The sequence below is a fragment of the Mucor velutinosus genome, assembly GCF_035048745.1.
Source record: "Mucor velutinosus strain NIH1002 chromosome Unknown tig00001564, whole genome shotgun sequence".
In the NCBI taxonomy this organism is placed as follows: Eukaryota; Fungi; Mucoromycota; class Mucoromycetes; order Mucorales; family Mucoraceae; genus Mucor; species Mucor velutinosus.
In genome coordinates, this window is record NW_027041906.1 from 54624 (window position 1) to 78602 (window position 23979).

General features: G+C 43.3%; 6 protein-coding genes across 6 annotated transcripts; 3 read left to right on the plus strand and 3 right to left on the minus strand.

Annotated features, from left to right (window-relative positions):
- Positions 1-50: 50 nt before the first annotated feature.
- SAM4 (AdoMet-homocysteine methyltransferase) lies at positions 51-4776 on the plus strand (the record flags this gene model as incomplete). The annotated part of the gene is made up of 9 exons (XM_064829495.1): positions 51-132; positions 192-350; positions 405-620; positions 702-790; positions 846-1169; positions 1237-2116; positions 2172-2555; positions 2628-4433; positions 4493-4776. The coding sequence occupies 9 exons, from the start codon at positions 51-53 to the stop codon at positions 4774-4776; spliced, it is 4224 nt and encodes a 1407-aa protein (XP_064681997.1).
- A 1489-nt stretch (positions 4777-6265) lies between these two features.
- SUL2_3 (Sulfate permease 2) lies at positions 6266-9219 on the minus strand (the record flags this gene model as incomplete). The annotated part of the gene is made up of 8 exons (XM_064829496.1): positions 6266-6383; positions 6453-6654; positions 6715-6978; positions 7049-7468; positions 7547-7651; positions 7704-8643; positions 8699-8785; positions 8839-9219. 8 exons carry the CDS (start codon positions 9217-9219, stop codon positions 6266-6268), a joined length of 2517 nt encoding a protein of 838 aa, XP_064681998.1.
- A 402-nt stretch (positions 9220-9621) lies between these two features.
- On the plus strand, positions 9622-13007 carry ATC70_010277 (uncharacterized protein; the record flags this gene model as incomplete). Its single annotated transcript, XM_064829497.1, has 6 exons — positions 9622-9687; positions 9750-9845; positions 9900-10106; positions 10164-12620; positions 12681-12867; positions 12934-13007. The coding sequence occupies 6 exons, from the start codon at positions 9622-9624 to the stop codon at positions 13005-13007; spliced, it is 3087 nt and encodes a 1028-aa protein (XP_064681999.1).
- Positions 13008-13237: 230 nt separating this feature from the next.
- ATC70_010278 (Hydroxyacid-oxoacid transhydrogenase) lies at positions 13238-14479 on the plus strand (the record flags this gene model as incomplete). The annotated part of the gene is made up of 1 exon (XM_064829498.1): positions 13238-14479. The coding sequence occupies one exon, from the start codon at positions 13238-13240 to the stop codon at positions 14477-14479; it is 1242 nt and encodes a 413-aa protein (XP_064682000.1).
- A 299-nt stretch (positions 14480-14778) lies between these two features.
- On the minus strand, positions 14779-16795 carry HSP60 (chaperonin; the record flags this gene model as incomplete). The annotated part of the gene is made up of 10 exons (XM_064829499.1): positions 14779-14925; positions 14995-15165; positions 15220-15406; positions 15467-15672; positions 15729-15948; positions 16007-16067; positions 16132-16249; positions 16323-16505; positions 16569-16644; positions 16698-16795. 10 exons carry the CDS (start codon positions 16793-16795, stop codon positions 14779-14781), a joined length of 1467 nt encoding a protein of 488 aa, XP_064682001.1.
- Positions 16796-20188: 3393 nt separating this feature from the next.
- SFP1_4 (Transcriptional regulator of ribosomal biogenesis proteins) lies at positions 20189-23893 on the minus strand (the record flags this gene model as incomplete). Its single annotated transcript, XM_064829500.1, has 1 exon — positions 20189-23893. One exon carries the CDS (start codon positions 23891-23893, stop codon positions 20189-20191), a length of 3705 nt encoding a protein of 1234 aa, XP_064682002.1.
- Positions 23894-23979: the final 86 nt, after the last annotated feature.

The window sequence follows — 23979 nt, forward strand, 5'->3', positions numbered from 1 at the left end:
TTTTTTGTTGAGGTTTAGTTTCTTCTCCTTTCTTTCTCTATTTTTCAACAATGAGGCGGGTGCTTATCGCTTATTATTTACTACTACTGTCACTACATCACTACGTAGATGCTATACCCAAATTTCATACAGGTAAGTGCCTGACGGTGGAGACTTTGCCACGCTCAAAAACTCACGCATACACTGCCCAGTCAACAGCCATTTCCACAATGGCACCACTTGTCCAGCTGTGACAAGACCAAATGTGCTTTGTCCTGTTCTATGTGTCACAAATCAGGCACTGTGTCCACCTCAGTTTGGCCCTCAGTCATGTCCAAATGGCTCCAGCCTGTGTATCGATGGATCTTGTAGTGCGTCCTGTTTAAACGCAGTAACTCCAGTGTGCTCATGTCCATCACAACCAGGAGCTGTGCTAAAGGCTTGCAGAAGCAGCGCATTTCATGTAGATATACCCAACTACGATCCCAAGAATATGACTCTCCAGCAATACGAAGCTTGTTCAACTGGCATGAACATACCTTCCACCATTCAGAATACATGGGCCAATCTTCCTTCCAACCAACAAGCCATGATATGGAACATATGCGAGGCACCTCAGGGCATGAATTTTCCTATCCGAGGTAAGTGGAATAATAAGCATATATATATATATATATATATATATAGCACGCAGTAGCTCACGTTGCCATGACACCACTTAGCTGTGATAGTGATCGTCTATCTTGCGGTTCATCTAGCCTTCTTCCCATTATGGGGATTATGGGCTATTTACAAGCATGCCAAAGAAAAGGTAGGTTGCACTTCATGAGTCAATCGGAGCAATATGACTTATATGGTATTGTTAGAAATTGAACATGATCCATATGGATCATGCCAATGGCATTAAAATAAATGGAAGACCACAGTTGGTTGAGTTGGAGACAAGTCCATCCAGCAGTAATGAGATCATTCATTGTGAAGAAAAGGACAACAGTGAAAAGGGTTTTGCAGAGCATGTCGATATGGAAGGCAGTGCTATAGAGGAGGAAAAACAAGAAGACCACAATGAGCTAACGCAACGAGGTTTCAAGCGTAATACTATCGGCAATTCCATGATTGTGTACATGGGCGTCATCTCGATATTCTGGATTGGGATACTACTGCTGCTATGCTTGGATTATTATGGCTATGTAAGTATGGTTACTATGGAAACGAGGAGAGAAAGAGCGAGAGCTTATTGACTCAAATCTATAACAGGTTATCAAAGATACGCCGTTTGGATTATTCTACAACTCTTACGATTTGTCAAGCAAAGCATTCTGTGTTGCCTGGTTTCTCTCCACCAGCTGGTACTTATTCATCAACATTGCAAGAACCAAGATCAAAAACTACTTTCGTATTGAAACAACATTTGCCAATGCTGACTTTATTCAGATTAGGAAACCGAGACGAGTGATCCAAATGAAGAGTGAAAGCGAGCGTAGTGTGATTATGCCTGCGCTGTCGAAATTCGAAAGCATGACTCGACAACTATTGGGCTTTGACACACTCACTACTACTGTACCCGTTGTCAAGTTGGACGACCAACAACGCTATTTTGAGTTTCAATCCACTCGATACCACTATGAAGCGACCACACAGACATTTGAACCAGTGGACATCAAGAAGTTCTTCAGTATGAAGCCGCAAGACTTGGTCACCATGAAGAAGGGACTGGACGATGCTACAACACAGACTCGCCTGCAATCACTGGGCCCTAATTTCATTGAGGTCAAGGTACCAAGTTTCCTTCAAGCGCTTTGGGAGGAATTGACTGGTTTCTTTTACATTTATCAATTGCAAATCCTATGGTGCTACTTTTACTTGGCTTACTGGCAGATTGGTATATCAGACACGGGTGTAATTCTTTTGGCTGCTCTCATCAAGGTGATTGTGCGTTTGAAATCAGAGAAAAGAGTTAAGACGATGGCAGAACATGTGGATACATGTCAAGTGCTTCGAAACCAGGTGTGGTCAGGTGTATCTACTGCTGATTTGGTGCCTGGAGACGTAGTCAAGGTGGAAGCTGGTCAAACTGTGCCTGTGGATGCTGTGATACTTTGTGGTGATATTGTCGTAGATGAAAGTTCATTGACAGGTAGGTATACAGTGTGTCTTGTATTTGAAATGTGTTAATCATATCATGTATATAGGCGAACCACTTCCTATTAGAAAATTTCCTCTGCGTTCCACGGATGACAGTGCATCTCTTATCGACTTTGATTGCCAATCTTCTGCTGGCAAGACAAATAGCTTATTTGCAGGCACCACCGTCAAGCAGAGTACTGCAGACGCTATTGCCTTGGTGCTCAAGACTCGCACAGACACGGACAAAGGACAGCTTGTGCAGCGCATCTTGTTTCCTCAGCCAGTGTCGTTCATCTTTAATGAGCAGCTCAAATTGGTCTTTTTTTTATTGCTATTATGGGCTCTCGTCTTGCTTGGATTTGGTGCCTGGTGGCTCGGTGGAACAGGCATGACGGCTTGGTTTTATGGCACCATTTGTGCAGCTCAAGTCATGAACCCTCTTCTTCCAGGTAGGATGCCATATATATATATATATATATATATACATAGTCTGTTTTGCTTATATAGAGTATATATTATAGCCATTTTGGTGGTGGGACAATCGGTGGCAGCGGGAAGACTAAAGAAGAAGGGTGTATTCTGCGTTGATTTTCCCCGCATTCTGATGGCTGGCAAGGTGCAAGTCTTTTGCTTTGATAAGACGGGCACATTGACCAAGGAGGGTTTGGAGTATTATGGCGTGTATCCTGCCAAAAAAGAGGCCTTTGAAGATTTGCAGCCATCCTTCACGGAACTCTCAAACACCAACAACGATTTGATGCAAATGGGGCTGTCTTGCTGTCACTCTGTTACTATGCTCAATGGAGACTATGTTGGCAATCCCGTGGATTTAGTCATGTTCCAAGCAACAGAAGCATCATTGTCAACGGATGAAGCAGGCCAGGAATTGATCATTCCAAACAAGAACCAAGGACCCACACTCAAAGTGCTTCAACTCTTTGAATTTCAGCATGCTCGGGCAACCATGTCGATTGCAGTCAAGGACATGATAACGGGCCATGTACACGTCTTTTGCAAAGGGTCATTTGAGAGAATTGCTGATGTGTCTGCAAGTGGGATACCAGCAAATTTTGATGAAATCACCTCACACAGTGCCAGAGTAGGGTGTTATGTGCTCGGTATGGCCCACCGCGACCTTGGCATTCTGTCGCAGGAAGAAGAGGATCAGCTTGCTACACACTGCACTCGAGATCAGCTGGAATCAGACTTGACATTTATAGGCTTGGTGCTTTTCAAAAACTTACTCAAAGAGGACACGGCAGATGCTATTCAGCAGATCAAACAGGGTGATGTTCGCGTTGTAATGATTACGGGCGATAATGCATTGACAGGTGTCTTTATCGGTCAGCAGTGCCATTTTGTGCCACCCAATGCACAAGTCATTGTTGGCGATGTCATGGCTGACATAGACAAACTGGTGTGGACTGATGCGGATACAGGCAAGCCAGTAGAGCATATTGACGCTGCTATTGCCAGTGGTTATGAATTGGCCATGACAGGCAAAGCATTCCGTTTGCTGGTATCTAATGGTACTATGCGCGACTATCTATTTTCCACTCGTATATTTGCAAGAATGACGCCTGTAGACAAAATGCAGTGTGTAGAGCTATTGATGGAGAGAGCCATTACAGCCATGTGCGGTGATGGCGGCAATGACTGTGGTGCGCTGAGGTCGGCTCATGTAGGTATTGCCATGTCAGAAGCAGAAGCCTCGGTGGTATCGCCTTTCAGTACACCCAATCGGTCTGTGCAAGCGTGTGTTGATCTGCTGATTCAAGGTCGCTCAGCGCTTGCTACTTCATTTGCCAGCTACAAGTATCTCATCATGTATGGTGAGACCATGGCTACTGTCAAATTCTGCACCTTTTACTATACTATGTCGTTTTCGCAGTGGAATTTCATCTTGATTGATGCCTTTATCACAGTGTTCTGTGCCTTTGCAGTGACACAAGCTGGTGCAGCTAAGAGACTATCACACCATCGACCCACTGCTCGTATTTTGGGACCTGAAGTCTTGCTGTCTGTGTTGGGGCAACTCTGGATCAATGTGTGGTTCTTGATTGGTGCCTTCATCTGGCTGTATACAAGAGACGATTTCTTTCGATGCCGTGAATGGGATGCCAGAGCGACGGATGCGTCCAAATGGTGGCTGCTAGGCGACAGTTTCGAGGCAGATGTACTGACATTTATAGCACTGTTCCAATTTGTCAATTGTGCCATGGTTTTCAACTATGGCTACATCTTTCGACAGAGGTGGTACCGCAATTATTTTTTGATAGTTGTTTGGGCAGTATTCATCAGTATCGTCAGCTACTGGGAATTGGCAGGTAGGATATACCACATATCCATATTATAGATTGCATTGATATCTCTGACAATGTAATAGATCCAAATCGCTTTGGCTGCTTGATGCGATTGAATTGCGGAAATCCAGATGTGTTGGTATCGCTGGGTTATGAAAGACCTTCCTTTTACATTGAGCCGTACAATAACCCATTAGGACACAATGTGCTTCCAAAATCATTCAGATATCAGTTTTGGGCTTACTCTATTGTAAACATGCTTGTGGTACATGTTTGGGAGAGATTCGTCATTCTAGGTCCCGTGAGACATATGCTTAGAAATAGTAACTACAATTTTGTTAAACGTTTATTCCCGTTCAAGACCTAAGAATAGTGCTATTTTCACATCCACTACTAACCATCCCATTTGCCCCAAAATGCAAATATGGACCTACCAGCATAGACATGTCCAATCGTAATGATGGTCAATTAGATATAAAGAACAGAACAATGTTGAATAGTATGAATTGTGTGTGTGTATGTGTGTGCTTTGTGAAGTGTGCATGCTATAGTTTTTACATTGTGAAGATGGCGATTTTTGCATGGGAATGGGCTAATAAATAAGGCCTAAAGACGGTCCTGTAATAAGATGCATCCAATGCTAGTATGAATAGATTCTTTTTTAGGAGTCGTGTCAAAGAAGGTGCATAATTGCTCTCAAACTAGAGAAATGTTACTGCACTGTTAAATTGAATAATCAATTGGATGCATTTACTGCTTTTGATTTGACATCCATTACACAGTTTTATGTGAGGTATGTCCTTTAATATTTACTATACGAGGAAGTTATACAGGTATTACTACAGCACAAAGTTTATGTATCAAATATATCGCGTAAGGTGATACGATTTTTGACTCTAATGAAATGATTCAAAGTGAAATGTAGACAGAAGGAGAGCAGCGCTCCACATTTATAATGGTAGTAGAGCTTGTTGCAACAGAAAGGGCAGATAGAACAGCAGGTTTCCTTTCTTTATTAACCTTGCGTTTGAATGAGTTGGCAACCACATTGTCAATAATGGTGGACGTAATAAGATCATAATTTAGTTTGCTCTTGGCCTGACAGAATCACCCTTAGTAAAGCTATCAAACGGTATTACAGCACAGCTTGCACAGAAAATGGAGTGCGACTTTGCGTGGTTAACGACGCGAGTGGTCCAATTGCTCCTGTATGCTTCAAATGGTGTACTGTACCATCAAATTGATTAATGATGAGTTCCTGCAACGAGTGTTAGTGCCGGCATTGTGATTGAATCAAGGAGTAGTATCCAAGCAAATAAAATATATCATATCATATCATTATCAAACGTACGATAACAATACATACCACTTCTCTTTAACCCGCAATCATCATTGCCATCATCATTGTCATCTATCACAAGGGCATTTTCTGGGTTGCAGCAGCACTGCCCGCCGCCAAATCCGATTCGAACTCTGACCTTTTTTTCTGCTCAAAGATTGGTCCAATTCTGTCTTTTTTCGACTCGATTAAACTATCTTGCGAGATTCGACTATATACATTGAGATGATCAGCCAATGCTTCCTAATACAACAGTCTTTTCTTTCCCTCAATATGACATTTTAAGGACTTTAAATAAAACCTGGAGCTCGACTCCCCTACAAAAAAAAAAAATGCTTCCTAATACATTCATGGAGTACTTTTCAAGGCGTTTCCAATGGTGCAAAATTGTGCATCTTGATTCTAATTTCGAAATCTCTGCGACAATGAGCCGCTGTATTCATACATTAGCAGATGTATTCATCTTTATTTCAAACAAACACATAAAGAGGGGCACCATTACATTATGTATTTTTTCTCAATAAAAAGTGCCTCCACAAACACAACGCTTTCCTGCACTTTGGTACCATTGCGCCGAGAAACAGGGATCATTCACGTCGTTTGCAGAATCCACAAGCAAAGTAGGCTGATGGCATCTATCAATGAACAGTCATGTTAATATGGACCAAATCCCTTTAATGTAAACTTCCTTTTATTGTATATACCTCATGCATTGCATCGTACTGACATGCGAAGGAAGTCGTCTTTTGCGAATGACATCAAATGTATACAGGGGTTCATTTTCAAGGTAGATTGACGGTTGAGCGCACTTGTCGCGATATTCGTTTGAGATCTTTTGTATGTCGGCAATGGTATAGTCTTTTAGATTGGATGAGAGCAGTAAGGACCAGCGGTTCTTTGGTGCATCTATGTGAAAGGGTAATAAGTAGTCTAAATCATGTCCTTTTAAGCAACCCAGAGACTTACGAGTTGTATTAGGTTTGAGAGAATCGAGCGCATTCAAAAACTCAATATTGTCCTTGAGTGTGATGGTCTCATTGTTGAGTAATGTGGATGCATATCTTTGTAATAGAGATTGTGATCTAGGTAGATGTTCTAATTGATAGCTTGTAGTTGTTGTATATTGAATAAAATAATGCATGAGTTTCAGGATGTTACTGAGCGTTTTTCTAGAATCTTGGTGTAGTAATAAAACAGCATGCACTGATTTGTCATTGATGTCTGCATTTTCTACGACAGAAAAGGTTGTCTGATCAATATTGTGCATACACACACACACACACACGCACACACAACTTACGAGCATCATTTGGCTTTTTGCAATTGAAAATCATATACCATTCACGCAACACCCACCGTAAATAATCATAGATCCAAGTCGATAAGGAAATCAGAGACCATAAACTATCAGGATCGAATTCTATCTTGTCGTTAGCGTCTAGTGTAGATTTGTTCAAGATGCCTGTGATATCCGAGTAATCTGTAGTACAGCTTGCAATGAAGCATTCTAAAATGAGTGGAAGTTGCACGGCCCTTGACAGATTGATGCTTTGAATCTGTTTCTCAGGCAGTCGACTGTACACAGCCATTGCAAAGCCGTAAGCTGTTTCTAGGCTCGCTAGACTCCAATCCTCCAGTGGTCGATTCGAGAGCTCTTCTGCTTTGCCATAGTGCATTTCATAAGCGTCCAATACATTGCTGATAATAGCATCGACTTTATCTATGCAACATGGTGTCAATTAATCATGCAACAAAAGTGTTTGTGTGTGTGTGTGTGTGCACAAAGCTGAAGTGCTACCTTTGTGTTGAGCCAATTTATGAATACTTGCTAATTCCGATATCAGATCAAGATAGTCCACATTGTTCAACAAGCACAACTGCAACTTTTGTGTGATTGCCTTGACTGCAAAAATAGAGTTAGCAGGGCATGTCGAAAACATTATGTAACCTCATACCGTATGCATCAGAGTAAGTGTCACTTGTCAACCTTGAGACGCCTATGTTGCCAGTTGAAAAGCTGTAGATGACATGTGTTCCATTGGGCGATAAAGCAATGTCTGCAATGGGGTCAACGATACCCTTTCCTCCTGTTGTATGAGGCTCAGTGATCTGATAGAATGCAGGGTCAATCGAGTCATCCTTCTCAGAGCTGTTCCTTAATAGGCCCGGACTTGTGGCTAATTCAGCATGCACGCTGCCGTCTGAGAGTCCTACCATGATGGTGCTGTCTTGCGTTGATGTCTTGAGCGATGAAATAAAGCGTCCAGCGATATGAATGCCTGATTGAAAGACCAAACGACTATAAGTCTGTGTCACTGCGCCAAAATCTCTCTGAATAGACTTTTTCGTGTGCTGCAACTGCCATGTAGACACATACGATGCGTCTTCTTGTCCCATGCCTATCACGAGTTCCAGCGGTGCTGTTGCTGCTGTGTGTCTGAAAGCAAGTTGTGTAATGTTCTTGAAAAGCTGCTTTTGCAGTTTGAGGATGGTGATGGATTTGCACTCAATAGCGCCTTGCTGTTCGTGTGCATTTTGAGGAAACTGGATGCGAATAGAGTGAATAGCAACTGACTTGGGCTGTAGTGATGCATTGTGAGAAGCCAAGTAAATGTGGCCATCCTTGCTCATAGTGATGGCTGCGTGCGAGATGCGTTCCCAGTCATCCAAGCCAGCCAGGGACATGCCAAAACAACCCGCATCTGCTCTGCTAATCTCTCGTCGTCCAATGTTGGGCATAGGTGTTGAAAAGCTAGAAAATAGAGATCCACTGCGTTGGTAATGCACTTTGATTTCGCCGTGTACCGTTGCTGTGACAAATGCCAGTTGACCATATGAATTGCGAGGCCCTACTACGGGTTCTTGTTTGAGAGAACCGTCTGCTTGAGGCGTAAACTACAATTACTCTGTGAATAATCGCCCCTTCCATTCCTACTCAAAAGTAACCTACCAAACGATCCGTTTGTAGCCACAAAAACGCAGCTAATGGTTGCTTCAAATCAGCACTGTGGATCATCTCCCATTCATGAACAGAGCTCTACATCCAATCGTCAGTCAGTTGAATCTCAAAGCAACGTAATGTATGCCTACTTGAATATGCCATAAAGCCAAACGGCCTGTTTCGTCAACGGACGCGACCGTCTTTCCCTTTGGATCCCATTGCAGATGCGTGATGGTGTGCTGCTTGTGGAAATGCTCCATGGAGTGGATGGGTATTTTGCGTATGGGTTGATCCAAACAGAACAGATCTCCAGCAATGGCATTGCACTGCAGTTTGTTGGGCGGTGTGGGCACAGAGAGCACGACGCTATGTGGGGACACACATAATGACTCTGATGCTTGTTTGTAGGTCAAGGCAGAGAAATAGAAGCTGGCAGGATAGCGAGATGCCTTGTCTGAAAGTGCTGGTTTTTGGTGCTGCAATGTCCTCTTTCTCTTGATGCTTTTGGATGTACGTGTGATTTCAACCATGATAGGAAAACAAGAAGAAAGAGCGAGTAATCCAGAGGAGTGGGTTGCTACTCATTTTATTGGGCGATTTTGATGCCATTGAAACTCAGGGTATACACTGTGTGCTTGCCAGCCATGGGGCATTATCCACATCCTGCTATCAATCAATGATTCTCGGCAGAGCCATCTCGATCTGACATATCTTTTTGTAATGTGCACACTGCTGGGGCCCTTCCATATCAAGTACTGGTAGCCAGGACATACTGACAAGCATCATCAGAGCTAAAGCATGGACTAACAAAAGCGGACCATCGAATCACACATTGGCGTTTAAAGCAATTTAGTGTCAAATTTTTTAGATAAACGCGCGCGCGACCTTTTTTCTTTTTTTTTTTTTCCCTTATTTCAATACAAACATAAAAAATGTCTTTGCAATTAGACTACAAACGCTTCCATAGAAGAGCTCGCTACCTCGCAAACAAATGGAAGGTAAGCATCACAAGCATGCGCACTTGTGGCACACTCAATGTGCTGATCTACTTGCATATTAGAATGATCCAGAGACATTTCAAAACGTAGACGCTATTGCCGTCATTATCGGCGATGACGACTACGAAACACCCTACGTCAAGTCGCTCACACTGCAGGTAAGTCCATCCAACGCTACTGCTGACCGAGACGCTCACTATCACACTGCTTAGACCTGGCTATTGGGCATGCCCATCTTTCAATTCTTTTTGCTCATCACACCTGATAAAATCACCATGGTTTGCAGTCAAAAGAAGGCCGACATCATTGACACTCTCAAGCAAGGCGACAAGCAAATCACGTTGGATGTTATTCGTCGAGGCAAGGTGGCAGAGGAGAATGTGCCACTGTACGAGGACGTTATTGAACAACTGAGAAATGTAAGCAATGAGGATCACTCAGAGACAAAGCATATTTAATAACAATGCACACCGTAGAAACGTGTTGGTGTCTTTTCAAAGGATAAATTCAAGGGCAAAAACATTGATGAGTGGAGCAAGGCGTGTGCCAAATACAACAAGGAGTACGAGGAAGTGGATGTGTCTGGAGCTGTGGCTACCTGTCTGGCTGAAAAGGACGAGGAGGAAGTGAGATATGTCAAAACCGCAGCCAAGATCAGTTCCAACATGATGCAGTATTACTTCACCACTGAGATGTCCACCTACATTGACGAGGAGAAGCCCATTACCAATGAAAAGCTGAGTGAATTGACAGAGAACGCCTTGGAAGACCCCAAGATGGCAAAGCGTATCCGCTTCCCATCTGAAATCGAGAGCAAAGACGAGATTGACTGGTGCTATTCACCCATTGTGCAGAGTGGCGGCAAATTCGACCTGAGGTCATCGGCCCAATCCAATTCAGACAAACTCTATCCCGGCACCATCATCTGTAGCTTGGGTGTGCGCTACAAATATTACTGCTCCAACATTGCTCGCACATTCCTGATTGATCCCAGCAAGACGCAAGAGAAGAATTACGAGTTTTTGATGGAAGTGCAGGATCGTGTGCTGAACAGCATCCGTGAAGGTGTCAAAATCAAGGATGTCTATCAAAAGGCAGTAGCATTGATCAAACAGAAGCGTCCTGACCTGGAAAAGAACTTTACCAAGAATGTGGGCTTCGGTATGGGCATTGAGTTCCGTGAGCCAAACTATGTCTTGAGCGGCAAGAACGCGCGTGAACTCAAGAATGGCATGATCCTTAACGTGCAAGTCGGCTTTGCTGATCTGGAGAACCCCAAATCAAACGATCCTCGAGGTCAGAAATACGCGCTCATGCTGACAGACACAGTGCGTGTTACTAGCGACTCCAACATTGTCTTGACAGCAGACTGCAGCAAGAAACTAAACAAGATCTCTTACTTTTTTGATGATGAGGAAGACGGTGATAAAGAGGATGATACTCAAGAGTCCACCAAGAACCCTGCTGCTACGGGCCCTGCTGCTACTGTCAAGCGTGAATCTGCTATTGCTAAATCTGCCATCCTTCGCAGTAAACTCAGAAACGAAGATCAAGAGGAAGAATCGCGTGAGCAGAAGCGTAAAGAGCACCAAAAGCAACTGTTTGCACAAAAGCTGGCTGAAGGTCTCGCCAAATTCTCTGAATCCTCGGGCAATGGCGAGGGCGAAGAGAAGCCCGTGTTCCGCAAGTTTGAGAGTTATCGTTCTGAAGCTAAACTGCCTCGTGAAGTCAAGGGTCTCAAGATTGTCATTGATAAAAAGCATGATTCCATCATTCTTCCCATCTACGGCATGGCTGTTCCCTTCCACATCTCCACGCTCAAGAACGCTAGTAAGAGTGACGAGGGTGAGTATGTCATGCTGCGTCTCAACTTCTTGACACCTGGTCAAGCGGGCGGTAAGCGAGAAGACATGCCTTTTGACGATGCCAATGCCACCTTTGTGCGTGCTTTGACCTTCAGAAGTGCTGACACGTATCGCATGGGCGAGATCTTCAAGAGCATCACAGACATGAAGAAGGCCGCTTCCAAGAAAGAAGCCGAGCGTCGTGAAATGGCGGATGTGGTGGAACAAGACAACCTGATCATGGTCAAGGGCCGTCGTCCTCTGCGTCTTCAAGAAGTTAATGTGCGTCCTCAGACTGAATCCAAGCGTCTGCCTGGTGAATTGGAAATCCATCAAAACGGTGTGCGCTATCAATCTATTCGCTCTGACTCGTCGTTCAACGTGCTGTTCAGCAACATCAAGCATCTGTTCTTCCAGCCCTGTGATAACGAATTGTTGGTATTGATCCACATCCACTTCAAGAACCCCATCATGATTGGCAAAAAGAAGACCAACGACATTCAGTTCTACCGCGAGGCATCCGACATTCAGTACGATGAAACTGGCAACAAGAGACGCAACCGACACTATGGTGACGAAGATGAACTAGAGTCCGAGCAAGAGGAGCGTCGTCGCAGAGCCAACCTCAACAAGGAGTTCAAGTCGTTTGCCGAGAAGATTGCAGAGGCCAGTGATGGTCGCATTGAGCTGGATATTCCCTTTAGAGAGCTTGGTTTCCAAGGTGTGCCCAACAGATCCAACGTCTTGCTGCAGCCCACCACCGATTGTCTTGTGCACTTGTCTGATCCTCCTTTCCTGGTTATCTCCTTGAACGAGGTCGAATTGGCTCATCTGGAACGTGTGCAGTTTGGTCTCAAGAATTTCGATATGGTGTTCGTCTTTAAAGACTATCATCGCACACCCATCCACATCAATACCATCCCCATGTCGCAATTGGACAACGTCAAAGACTGGCTGGATTCCGTTGAGGTGGCCTTCACAGAGGGTCCTGTCAACTTGAACTGGAGCATGATTATGAAGACGGTGAATGATGATACTGGCGAGTTCTATCGTAATGGTGGATGGAATTTCCTTGGTACTGGCAGTGATGTAAGTGTTAGAGAAGCGTATTACATGAATAGACGGACTCACCCGGGAGCAACTCCATAGGACGAAGGTGATGGCATGGACTCTGAATCAGGCAGTGAATTTGAAATGAGTGTAGACGAGTTTGATGAAAGCTCTAGTGATGATGACGAAAGCGAAGCCAATTCTGCTTCTGAGGAAGAGGACGAGGATGAAGATATGTCTGATTCTGGTGAAGATTGGGATGAATTAGAGGATAAAGCACGACAAGGTAATGAATTTAAAACATGGCATATTGATGAACTTGGCAATTGACCTCCCTTCTTTCATAATTCAGCTGATGAGCGCAAGGCAAAACGTGGCAATGATTACGACGATGACGCCCCTGCTAGAAAGAAGCACAGACGTTAAATACACTCTGATCTACATTGTAAAAGATACTTGAATAATAAAATTTCGTAAATAAATATATATATATATTATTATTAGCATAAATGTTTTGGGCAAATGTGATACAAACGCCACTCGAGAACATGGATAATATCAGCAACGCGATCTTTTAAAAGTGCACGCACTAAATATTTTTTTTTCCCTGGTTCAACACTTTCTTTTCTCTTCAATTTTACATTGCAACACAGCAAATGGAGCCCATCAGTTGCACACACGACAAGTTTGACTTTACTCGAACAAAGAAGCCCTTGAAGCGCATTATCCGAATAAAACAAAAGACGAAACGTAAAACCACCATACCAGAATCACAAGTCGAGAGCATGTCCACTCAAGACATTGATGTCAGCAACCTTCCTTCAGTACTTGGCGAATACACGATATACATCCACCACTCCACCAATCGCTTTAGTTTAAGAGTGATTGCTGAAGGCCTTGGTGCCGCTGTTGTTACCGAAATGACAGGTGCTACTACGCACCTTGTCATTGAGCCGAAAGGCGACCCAAAGGCTATGAAAGTGGTAAAACAAGCCCTCGCCAATGGCATCATATGCTCCTCGCCGCAATGGTTGATGGAATGCTACGAAAAGAAAATGTACTTTTCAGCCGTTCATTTTCCTTATGCCATGCAGAAGGACACGCATGTATTGGGCTCAAATCCAGCGGAAATGACACCCGTCTCAAACCCATTCGATAACGAGTACATTGACTTTGATGCCGAGGAGAGCAGAAAAGCCAATGGAGGTCAGACCAATTTGGACCAATTCATCACAAGAGGACGCCAACAAGATAGCGACGGAGTGGTAGGAGAGGACGGTGCTGCGGCAGGAGGAATATCGACACCTTTGGATAGCTATCAGCAATTTGACGGCGAAATCTCTATGCCTTCTACCAGTCAAACGTGCAATACACAAGGCGGCATCCTTGAGGAAGACGAAGAAATGAGAAGAGAATTTTACTACAATAGCAATGATAGATCTGTTGCGTCCCGGCCATCTTCAGTCGAGACGACAGTACAGGAAACAGAGGAGGAGAAGAGACAAGCCGAGGAGAAGGCGTTGCAGGCGCAACAAGCAATTCAGCAAAGACTGTCTACAATGGAAAGGGAGCCTCAGCGATCAAAAAAGACGTTGCAGAGTGGGTTTGGAGAGCGATTGCGTATCTGGTATGGAGAACATGCCATTCGCTCAGAGGAAGCTCGAAAGAGAAAGGCAGTGCAAAGTGTACTAGGTGGCAGTAGTGGTAGTACTCCAGCTGGCCAGCAACAACAACAACAGCAGCAGCAGCAGCAGCGATTGAGACCGTCTTCTGTAGCTGCTACAGTATCTCATGCTTCCACATCTGCTTCAACATCTACCACGCGTCGCCAACCTGCAGCATCCACAAGACGTCGCCAACCTGTACAGCATCATCAATTGAAAAGACCAAGAGTTTAGTTGCTCCTATACCATTTTACATAAACTTCATCCCTTACTCATGTAATAAATACTACATTAATCTACCTTTCAAGACTGTAAAAAAGTGAGACTTTGTTATGTCACTTGTCCTTGTGTGAAAAAAAAAAAAAAAAAAAAAAAAAAAAAAAAAAAACTCACAGATAGCATTTATTTGGATTCAACTGTAATGGGTAGTAAATAGCAAAGTGATAATAGAAAAGTGTATATAGTAGTAGTAGGGGGTTTTTTTTTTGATATCAATGAAGGTGGCAAATTATTTACATATGGGTGCATTTTTTTTAGCAGTTTTTTGATAAAAGTGTGTATAATTCTTCAGGGCTTTTCTGCTGTAAAAGCTTATCAATTTGTACATAGAGTTTATACTTTTCAGAGTCGATCTTTTTTCGTTTGTTGTTTTCGGTTGCGGATGTGGATGGTAATGGCTTCTGTCATGATTTTCTTTTGTTTAGTAAACACATGTCTTTTAGTTTCAATAGTAAAACAATGAGACTTACTGTCGCTGTTTCTATGAGAGCTCGAAGTGTGTCGTTGTGTAGTGCTGCTGGTGGGTTGGTGCAAGTGGCATCTTTTGGGATACTCGGATGAGATAAAGCATTTGCTCCTCCTCCTCCTCCTCCTCCTCCTCCTCCTCCTCCTGCTTGGAAAAAAGCCATATTTTCAAGCCACTGTAATACTAGGTTAGAAACAACAATCAAGAGGAAAACACTGCTATTACTTACATCATCAATTTCGCTCTTATCGTCATGAAAAAGATGAGACATTGGTTTATGAGATGTAATGGGTGAAGTAAACGCTGTTGGCGGTGTACTTACTTCACTTGATGAAGAGGTGAGTGTGGATGATGGTATGGATTGTCTTCGGTGTTCAACAGCGTTGTTCTTTCTCTTTCTGGCTTCTTCTATCGCCCTTGAATACGCAAAATACGTGTTAGTGTCGTGTTTCCCTTAAAGAAACGCTTTGTATTACTTTTTGGTATATTTCGCAAAATCCATGACAAATCTCTCAGAGGCGCTTTCGTCTTGATCCACTTCCATTGTTTCATCCTGCTTTGTTTTCGTTGTTGGTTTCGCCTTTGGACCATCATCAATCACGTTGGAAATGTAGTTGTGATACGCGCTGGACGGTAGCTGACTATTAATCACTGTAGGATTCTTTTGTCGTCGTGCAGGTTTCTAATAAAGAGACTTGTGAGATGGAGTGCATCGATGTGTGAGTGTGCGCCACCTACTATGATGTGTTCAATATGGTTGGGACAGCGCCATTTCTTTGCTGGATTGGGTGGAGACGCCATGGGAGGATTCAAGCAATCAAGATGCCAATACAGTGGGCAAAAGTCGCAATGAATCATTGGTTTCTTTAACGCTGTTTTTCGACAGTGATAGCACACGAGGAAATCCCCATTTTTGTCCTTTAATGCGTAGTAATCCGGTTGCTCTGGCTGGCCATGTCTAGTACATCATTTAATACACAACCCCTTCTTCCTTGCTGGTAAAAGTATTTGCTTACTTGTATCGAACACGCTTCGTCATAGAAGTGTCAATGTAGTCGCCCTCTTTATCTGCTGCAACTATCGACGCATTGCAGCAATCAGTATATGCTGCAATCAGCAATTCAGCCCACCCAAAACTTACCATGCTCAAAAAAGTTGATGATATCACTTGGCAATCTGTATTCCAACGGATTTCTCTTTTCTATGTCCTCGACCAGCTCACGAAACATACCCGTGCACTTTGATTTGGATTTCTTGAGCTAGAACGATCATAGCTAGCGCATGAGAACCGGCTCCAACTCCAGCGCACACAACACACTGGATCTTTCTTACCTTTGACTTTTTTGATCCCAATCTCTTGTGCTCGCACTCGTTACAATACCAATTATCGCTAAGCTTATCCAAATCTTCTGTATCCATTGGGGGTTCCACACACGTTAAATGAAATGCATTTGGGCAGGCATCGCAGCACAGAAATTGTCCAGCACCGCCACACGCATCGCAGAAATCATGATTCTACAGACATGGGAGATCAATGATTCATGCGATTTTGCGAGAGACAATGAAGTGTAACTTTACCTTTTTGTTTGCTTCAGCAAGACTCTTCTTTTGCGTTGTTGTAGATTGATAGTCTGCAGATTTGCATTGACGATGCCTATCAGGTCCTGTTAGCAGGGCATTGAAACTTGGCTTTTTAGCATGTTATACCTTGTGTCCGTTGCAAGATTCAAATTTCGTTTGATTTCTCTGAGGTCAGGAGAGGCTGATCTAGCGTACATGTCATTTCCTGGAGTTGAGCGTTTCATAGTTTGTATATATATATCACCAAAAAGAGAGCAATATATATATAGGATGATGCTCAGGTAATTACAAACAATCAATGAAAAGATTATTTAAAGATCTGGTAGACAAAAAAAAATAAAGGGGCAAGATTAGAGTGAAGGGACTTTTGAATGTTTGAATGTCAATTTTTTGTAGGTTATTTTTTTTTTTTTTTGGATTGAAGGGAGTTCCAATTCTGTGATGAGGGAGGAAACGAGAGAGAGAGAGAGGGGGGGGGGGGGGGGTGAGAGAGAGGAGAAGAAAAAAAATTAGAAAGAGGAAAAAAAAAGAAATTTAAAAAAGAGGGTTTTATTTAAATACCCATTGGTGTGAGTTGCGTGTACACCCGCTCGCTCTGTACAGGGTGAAAAAGGGCATGATGGGGCTTAAAACCCACATGTTATCCAAGAAAGACGCCTTTCGCTCCTGTCCCTTCTCTGCCTAGCAATCGCTATCCACCGGCCCATTCGGAGTTCTTCTACATGGATCATCTAGGATGGCTACATTGCGATGTGGAAGAGCAATAATGGTAGCGATAGGGACAATATTGATACAAGCTGATAGGTAGAATGTTCTAGTCCTATTTCTATGCTCAAAGTATATATTTTTTTATGGTATCTACACAATGAGAATCGTTGAAAAAAAAACGACATGATGTACATTGGGAACAGGATGACATCCACTGCTGACATCAAGACAAAGAGTTACTGTACCTGTCATGGTGCTGCATTGAAAACATATAAAAGTCGTTCAGACAATGGATCTTAACTTCATCAATAAGCACATGTTGTTCTTGAGACTTGTTTCTACTTGCAAAGAAAATCTGATGACAAAAACCTCAAATGCTGTAAACAAGAATAGAATATGGCCTACTACAAGTTGGCAGAGACAAATTGTATTCGTTGCTTTTCTTTTGCTACTACCATCCTCAAACTGTATATTTGGAACAGAGAGGGGGGGGAAGGGAGAGGCTGTTACGGAAAAGAATCTAGCTAAACATGGATGGCCGCCATCCTGTAGACTATTTTATCAGTCAACTATGGAAAAGAGCAGTTAAGACTTGGTATAGACAATTGATATTCGAGTGTGATATCATAGGTACTCAATTGAGGAAAAGGCTTGATTTATTACTATTACAGGGAGTAAATTTCTCTACTACATACGATGTATATATGATGGGCCTGGTGAAGTACGGCGTAATCATGTCGTAAAAAAAAAAAAAAAAAAAAAAAAAGAGAGAGTGCAAATAGGCTTATGTGATCCCAAGTCTTTCTATATATTCACAAACTATGCTGATAATAAACAGCAGCTCTACTACGTATGTATAACTTGGCAAAATATACTCTCCAAGTGATTATCTTCTGATTAAGACCGTTGTGTTACCGATGAAATGAAAAACTTCTCACTCATATACACCAACAGCGTTTAAAAGATTACGAGTCGATGGAATTAGACTCAGTAGCAAAGATGATGTAGGCTGACTAGAAAAGTATATATAGTCGTTATAAAGTCAATGTTGCAGATAGAATGATGGGGGCAGTGAACATTCACTATGCACTGGGGTATGGTATCAAGAGCACCACATATCACCCTTCATATGTATCTAAACCAAGTTTTATAGACGGATGAATGTATACACACCATTTATATTCGCAGCAAGCGGATTCCCTCACATCTACTGGCAACTGGCACAGGTAGTATATATCAACGGTTCACTATTAGAGGCTCATCACCTTACCGTCTTGCTTGATCGTTCGCATGCATATATTGCAGGTATCAATTTTGCATATTGCGACTGTGATACCCCATTTCATTGTGCATGTTCAATACCGTATGACTGTGAGGCGGTATGCATTGGAAATCATCCATGATTTAGTAATGCTCGCTTATGAAACCAAACTCTGCACGACGCGTAACATGCTAGAGCTGACGACTCTGTATTGGTTGGCACAGCTATTACTTTCATGGCTTGTCTCTTTGGCGGTACGGATGCACTCAATCATAGACACACCGATTGCTTTCCATGGCTACGGTAATAACAAAACATATAGTACGCAACTTGAAACTCTGCAGCACCATCCATGAATACAAGGAAATCTTTACTAGATATGGGAGCTTACGTCTGCTTTGCTATTTTTTCAACGGCTCCCTGTTCCCTGTTCCCTGATTCCCGTTGCTACATCTCAATTTAAGTTTGATTGTCCTCCCTTAAAGATACTTTATGACCATTTTCTGAAAGGACATGCCATCAATACTCTACTATATATGACCTGCATCCGTATAAAGTAATAGCAAAAGCCAGCTTGAATGCATAAAATATGCTCTTTTGCACAATGTTGTGTTAGGCACCAAAAAATCGCAAGTTCAACGTTAGTATTTACACATTTGAATTGCCACACTACTGATATAAGTGGGTGCGCAGCTCTCGACAATTTGCTGGGTGATACTCCATGTGTTGAAATAAGATGGTCAACTCAGTTATACTTGTTTGATATTTGCTTGATAAGATACATCAATGCTGAGCATTTTGACTCGAATAAGCATTTAGTAGAAAGCTGTATTGATGATGTGTGTGGCCTGTGATGCACTGGTACGTCTGTTATGGGAAACAATTATGGCTCTTAGCTATGACTCCCTTTAGAATTACAAAATTCCAATTCAAAGCGTAGTGTTTGATACGTTGGTATAACTAAATTCAACATCACAATCAGACCAAGCCTACAAAAACAGCCAAAATTGCATATTATTAGGCTTTTGATGCCAAATTATCATAGTTGGAAGCCATTTCTAGTGCTGGAAAAGATACCAATCGAGTGCTACAGAGCATTAAATTTGACCTGCTATCAATGTACAACATTTCTGGGAACTTTTTTTTTCCACCTCAAAATTTGACGGTTTTGGTCTTGTAGTAGCAAGGGAAAAATTGCAAATCAGACAAATGTCGACTTTTCAGGCGAAAAATGAAACTTTTTACTAAGGTATATATTAGATGAATTTGCTTTAGAAACTCGTCTTTATCTGATGAAAACGTTTATTTGGAACACACAAGCCAACAATTTTGATTTTTCTCTGATAAATCGAAAAAGCAGTTTATTAAAGTTATCTATGCAATTTTCAGCGACATTGCAAAAACAAAAAATACCATTGAATAGAGCGCATTCGAATGTATATACTTTGCTAGAACAACTGTGGACGTTTAGTAATCTCATTGGGACGAAAAAATTTTCGAAAGATCATAAAAATTCCAATTTTTTTTTTATTTGTAAGTATGAAGATTTATTGGTTAAGATAAACTCATAAAAGATATTTGGATAAAATATAAAAGGGGAGCAGGTGTAATGTAAAGTGACCTGTCCTGAAAGGCAAAGAAAACAAAATTAGCTTAACAAGTTAAGAGAGGATATTCTACGCAAGTTGGTCATGGCACGGTCCATTACGGACTGATTGTCAAAACCAACGCTATCATAATGATCACGCCATTTGGCGCGCCAAATAGCTGTGATAACACAGGTTACGGCTTCAAACGTGGACACCTTGAGGGATGAATCCAAGAGGCAGTACGAGGAGAGGTCCAGGGAGAGGACATCCGTAGCAACTTGGCTCATATCAAGTGGCCCAAGAGGCACAAAAAGCAGGGCAAAGTAATTTGTCCAAATGTCCCAATTGGCAGGGCAAGTAAAGAGCATGTGAGTGGTAGTCTCACGGTAGCCACAATACACGCAAAGATCATCTGGTAGCTTGAAGATCTTGTACACATTGACTTTGGAAGAGACCTTATTATGAATCAACCGGAACCAAAGATTACGAGCTGCACTGGGCATTTTCGTTTGAAGAAAAGAGGCCACGGTGAGTCGGTTTACATCTACCCGAGGGTTGGTTATTGGAGGGTGATCGCGCATGTACATTGCACGAAGCTCGGTATTAGACATGGACAGAATCGTAATACCTTGGTAGGAGAGCTTGTGACAATAGTAGGGCGACAGATCAACACCTCCACCGGTGACAAGTAATGGCTCAGGACCAGCAGGATTGGCAAGAAGAATGGGGCAAAGGGAAGACACAAAGTGGATGGTGTTGGAGCGTACGGCCGCGACCATTCTAGAGAGAAGGCCGGGGCTGGAGCAGGCAGCTCTTGCTTTGAACACCAAGGCCTCAGGGAGACGACTTTGTTCGAGGAAGACACGGGCAGGCAACTGACGGAACTGTTTGTGATACAGAAGACTGGGATCGGTAGTTGCCGGATCAAAGAGCACTGTCATAGGCAACTGTAACAACGTATCCACCGACAAACCACAATCAGACCAAGACGCTTCAACAGCAAAGGCATCCACCGAGCGGAGGATTGGCAGCAAGCAGTGTTGGTGAGGCAATGAGGTTCCAAAACGCAGGTTACGGAACAGCAATGGCAGTTGAGGGTGGGCAGCCCCGTAGGTGACCTGTATGAACGCGCATAGCAGTTGCATGAGGAAAGCAGGAATGGGGCGAGAGACCTGATTATCCAAAAGCAAAGCGCGAACATAGCGTTGTTGCAAGATGTGCTGTTGCACCTTAATATCAATGACGCCTAGACCACCGACATGCTTTGGCAGGTATATGACGGATTTCTTCATGGTGGGTACAATCTTATGACAGACAAATTGGTACACCAAGGAAGAGATCTTTCGCTCAAAAGCGGTGGGCAGGGTAGTGACACGCAGCATGTGCCAAAAGCGAGCTAGGAACAACGAATTTACCATGTTTGCACGACCGTAGACAGAAATGCTTCTTGTACGATGTCTATCCAGGGAGGCTTGAAGCTTGAGGATAGTTTCTTTACAGAAGGCATCTCGCTGGGCTTTGCTGAACCATATAGGATAGCCAAGGTACTTAATGTAAGATGGACTATCCGAGTCGTACCATTGAAACTGGAGCCGACTAGAGAGGCGAAACAAGTCAGGACGCACGCGGGACCTATCTCCAGCCAAAGGGAAGGCGATGGACTTGTGATAGTTGACCCGGGCATTAGACGCTCGACCATAGCATGAGATGTGGTCTTGAATGGCCTGCATTTCTGCACAATTATTGACGAGTACCAGCAGATCATCGGCATAAGCCAGCAATTTGACAGGAGCGGGCGCCACCAATTGCAGGGAAGACGACTTGACAGCAGCAGTGTGGATAGAGTATCCCTTGATTTTCTCATCGTTTAGAATAGCCAGCAGAAGAGGTTCCAGAGCAAAGTTAAAAAGCACAGGGGAGGTGGAGTCGCCCTGGCGAAGCCCACGCTTTTGAGACACTGGATCCGTCATAAACCCATTCACATTGATCGCAATCTTGGTCTTAAAGAACAGATTACGAACACTGGTAATGAATGTAGAGGGGAAACCAAACTTCTGGAGCACCTTGCAAATATACTGTTCGTTTACATAATCGTAAGCCTTGGCACTGTCAATTGCAACACCAACAGCACGATTAGAATGTAATTGGGCGTCCTCCATGAGGAGTCGCAGAGCAAGACCGTGGTCACCAATAAATCGTGTAGGCATGAAGCCTGCTTGATGACCAGTGATGACCTTGTTGGCCGCTCCAATGACCCTTGAGTTCAAGATCCTGGTGAATATTTTGCAATCAGTGTTGATAAGTGAAATCGGACGCCAGTTTGCCAAGTTCCACAGATCAACCTTCTTAGGTAAGAGCACTATACACGTTTCCTGCCAAGAGGGTGGGAACACACCGAGATTGAGAGCGTCGTTGTATACAGCAAGCACGAGATCCTTGCAGTCAGGGTGAGCCAATATCAGACGAAGAATGGGATAAGGGAGTCCATCTCTGCCTGGGCTACTGACCTTGGGGCAACGGGTAGCAGATTTCAGAATATCATCCATGTCAATAGATGAGATAATGAATTCAGCATCGTCCACGGAAATTGTATTCTGGATACCTCTGAGCAACTTGTCCATAGAGTAACGATGAGTTGGCTCGGGAGAGTACAGCACATCATAGTAAGCATGAACCGCCTCCAGCTTATCCGCAGTGGTAGTACAGGGAACTTCTGTCGTTGGGTGAGTGATAGTGTCCATTGTCCGTTGAGCAAGACGCCTTTCACCCGTCTTCTTCAAGAAGCCGATCGAGTGTTCGTTGTTGTCTAGCCAAAGTCTACCCGCTTTGAGAGTAGCATTGAGGGCAATTTCATGTTCCAACTGAGCAATAGGTTTCTCAACCTTGGGGAGTTCCTGCTGCAATGCTTCCTGATCACCTTTTAACCGACGGATGAGCTGATTCCGAGAGCTTTGGAGATCCTTGAGACGCTGTTTCCTCCAGGAGGCACGGTTACTGCAGTAAGCTTTAGTCAATTTTCGGATGTAGCCCTTCAAACGGTCCCATTTGATCTGATTGCTATCTGAGGAGTTAGCAAGGACGGTCTGCATGAAGTGGCTGATACCAGAGTGGATCTTCTTCACATAGGACTTGTAGTGCACCAGGTTGGGGTTGGCCCGCCATAACCCTTTGCCCGTGTTGTTGAGTTGAAGACGCAGCTTGATGGTCAATAAAGCATGGTCAGTCCACACCGAAGAGACGTGCTCAACGTTATTGTCAAAGTAGAGTTCCTTCAGCTGGCGGCCCACCATGATGTAGTCAAGCGTTTTAATGACCTTGCCCCGTCGAAAGGTTGGAAGAGTTTCAAAGAGGGAGTCACTGTAGTTGTTGTTACAATCATGAAGGAAGGTATCTGTAAACAAGACAAATGCTGCTGGTCGTTTGGTGGGTGCGTTGTTGGGCAAACGAAGGTCGTATTGAAAGTTGAAATCGCCCGCCAAAATCAAACGCTCCAATATGTCACCGTATGAATCAAGAGACTTGATGTAGTTCATAAGGCTGTTGTAGAAAATGGCTCTGTTCTGAGATGAATCCGCAGGCGCATAGATGTTGAGCACATAGATGGGCAACAGGTCTGGTTCCGCGGGTATCGTCAATTTTGCAAATATAATTCTATCATCATCAGAAATGTGTATCTTCTCCATGTGAATGTTTCGATTGAAGTTGAAGATGCCGCATTTCGATGTCCAAATACTTTGAACGGATTGAAATTTCAGGTCGAGCATTGCAATCCTGTCGTCAAAGTTGAGAGAGGGTATGTTGGTTTCCTGGCAAGCAAAAACATCTAAATCTTGCCCCCTTAAGTATCAAA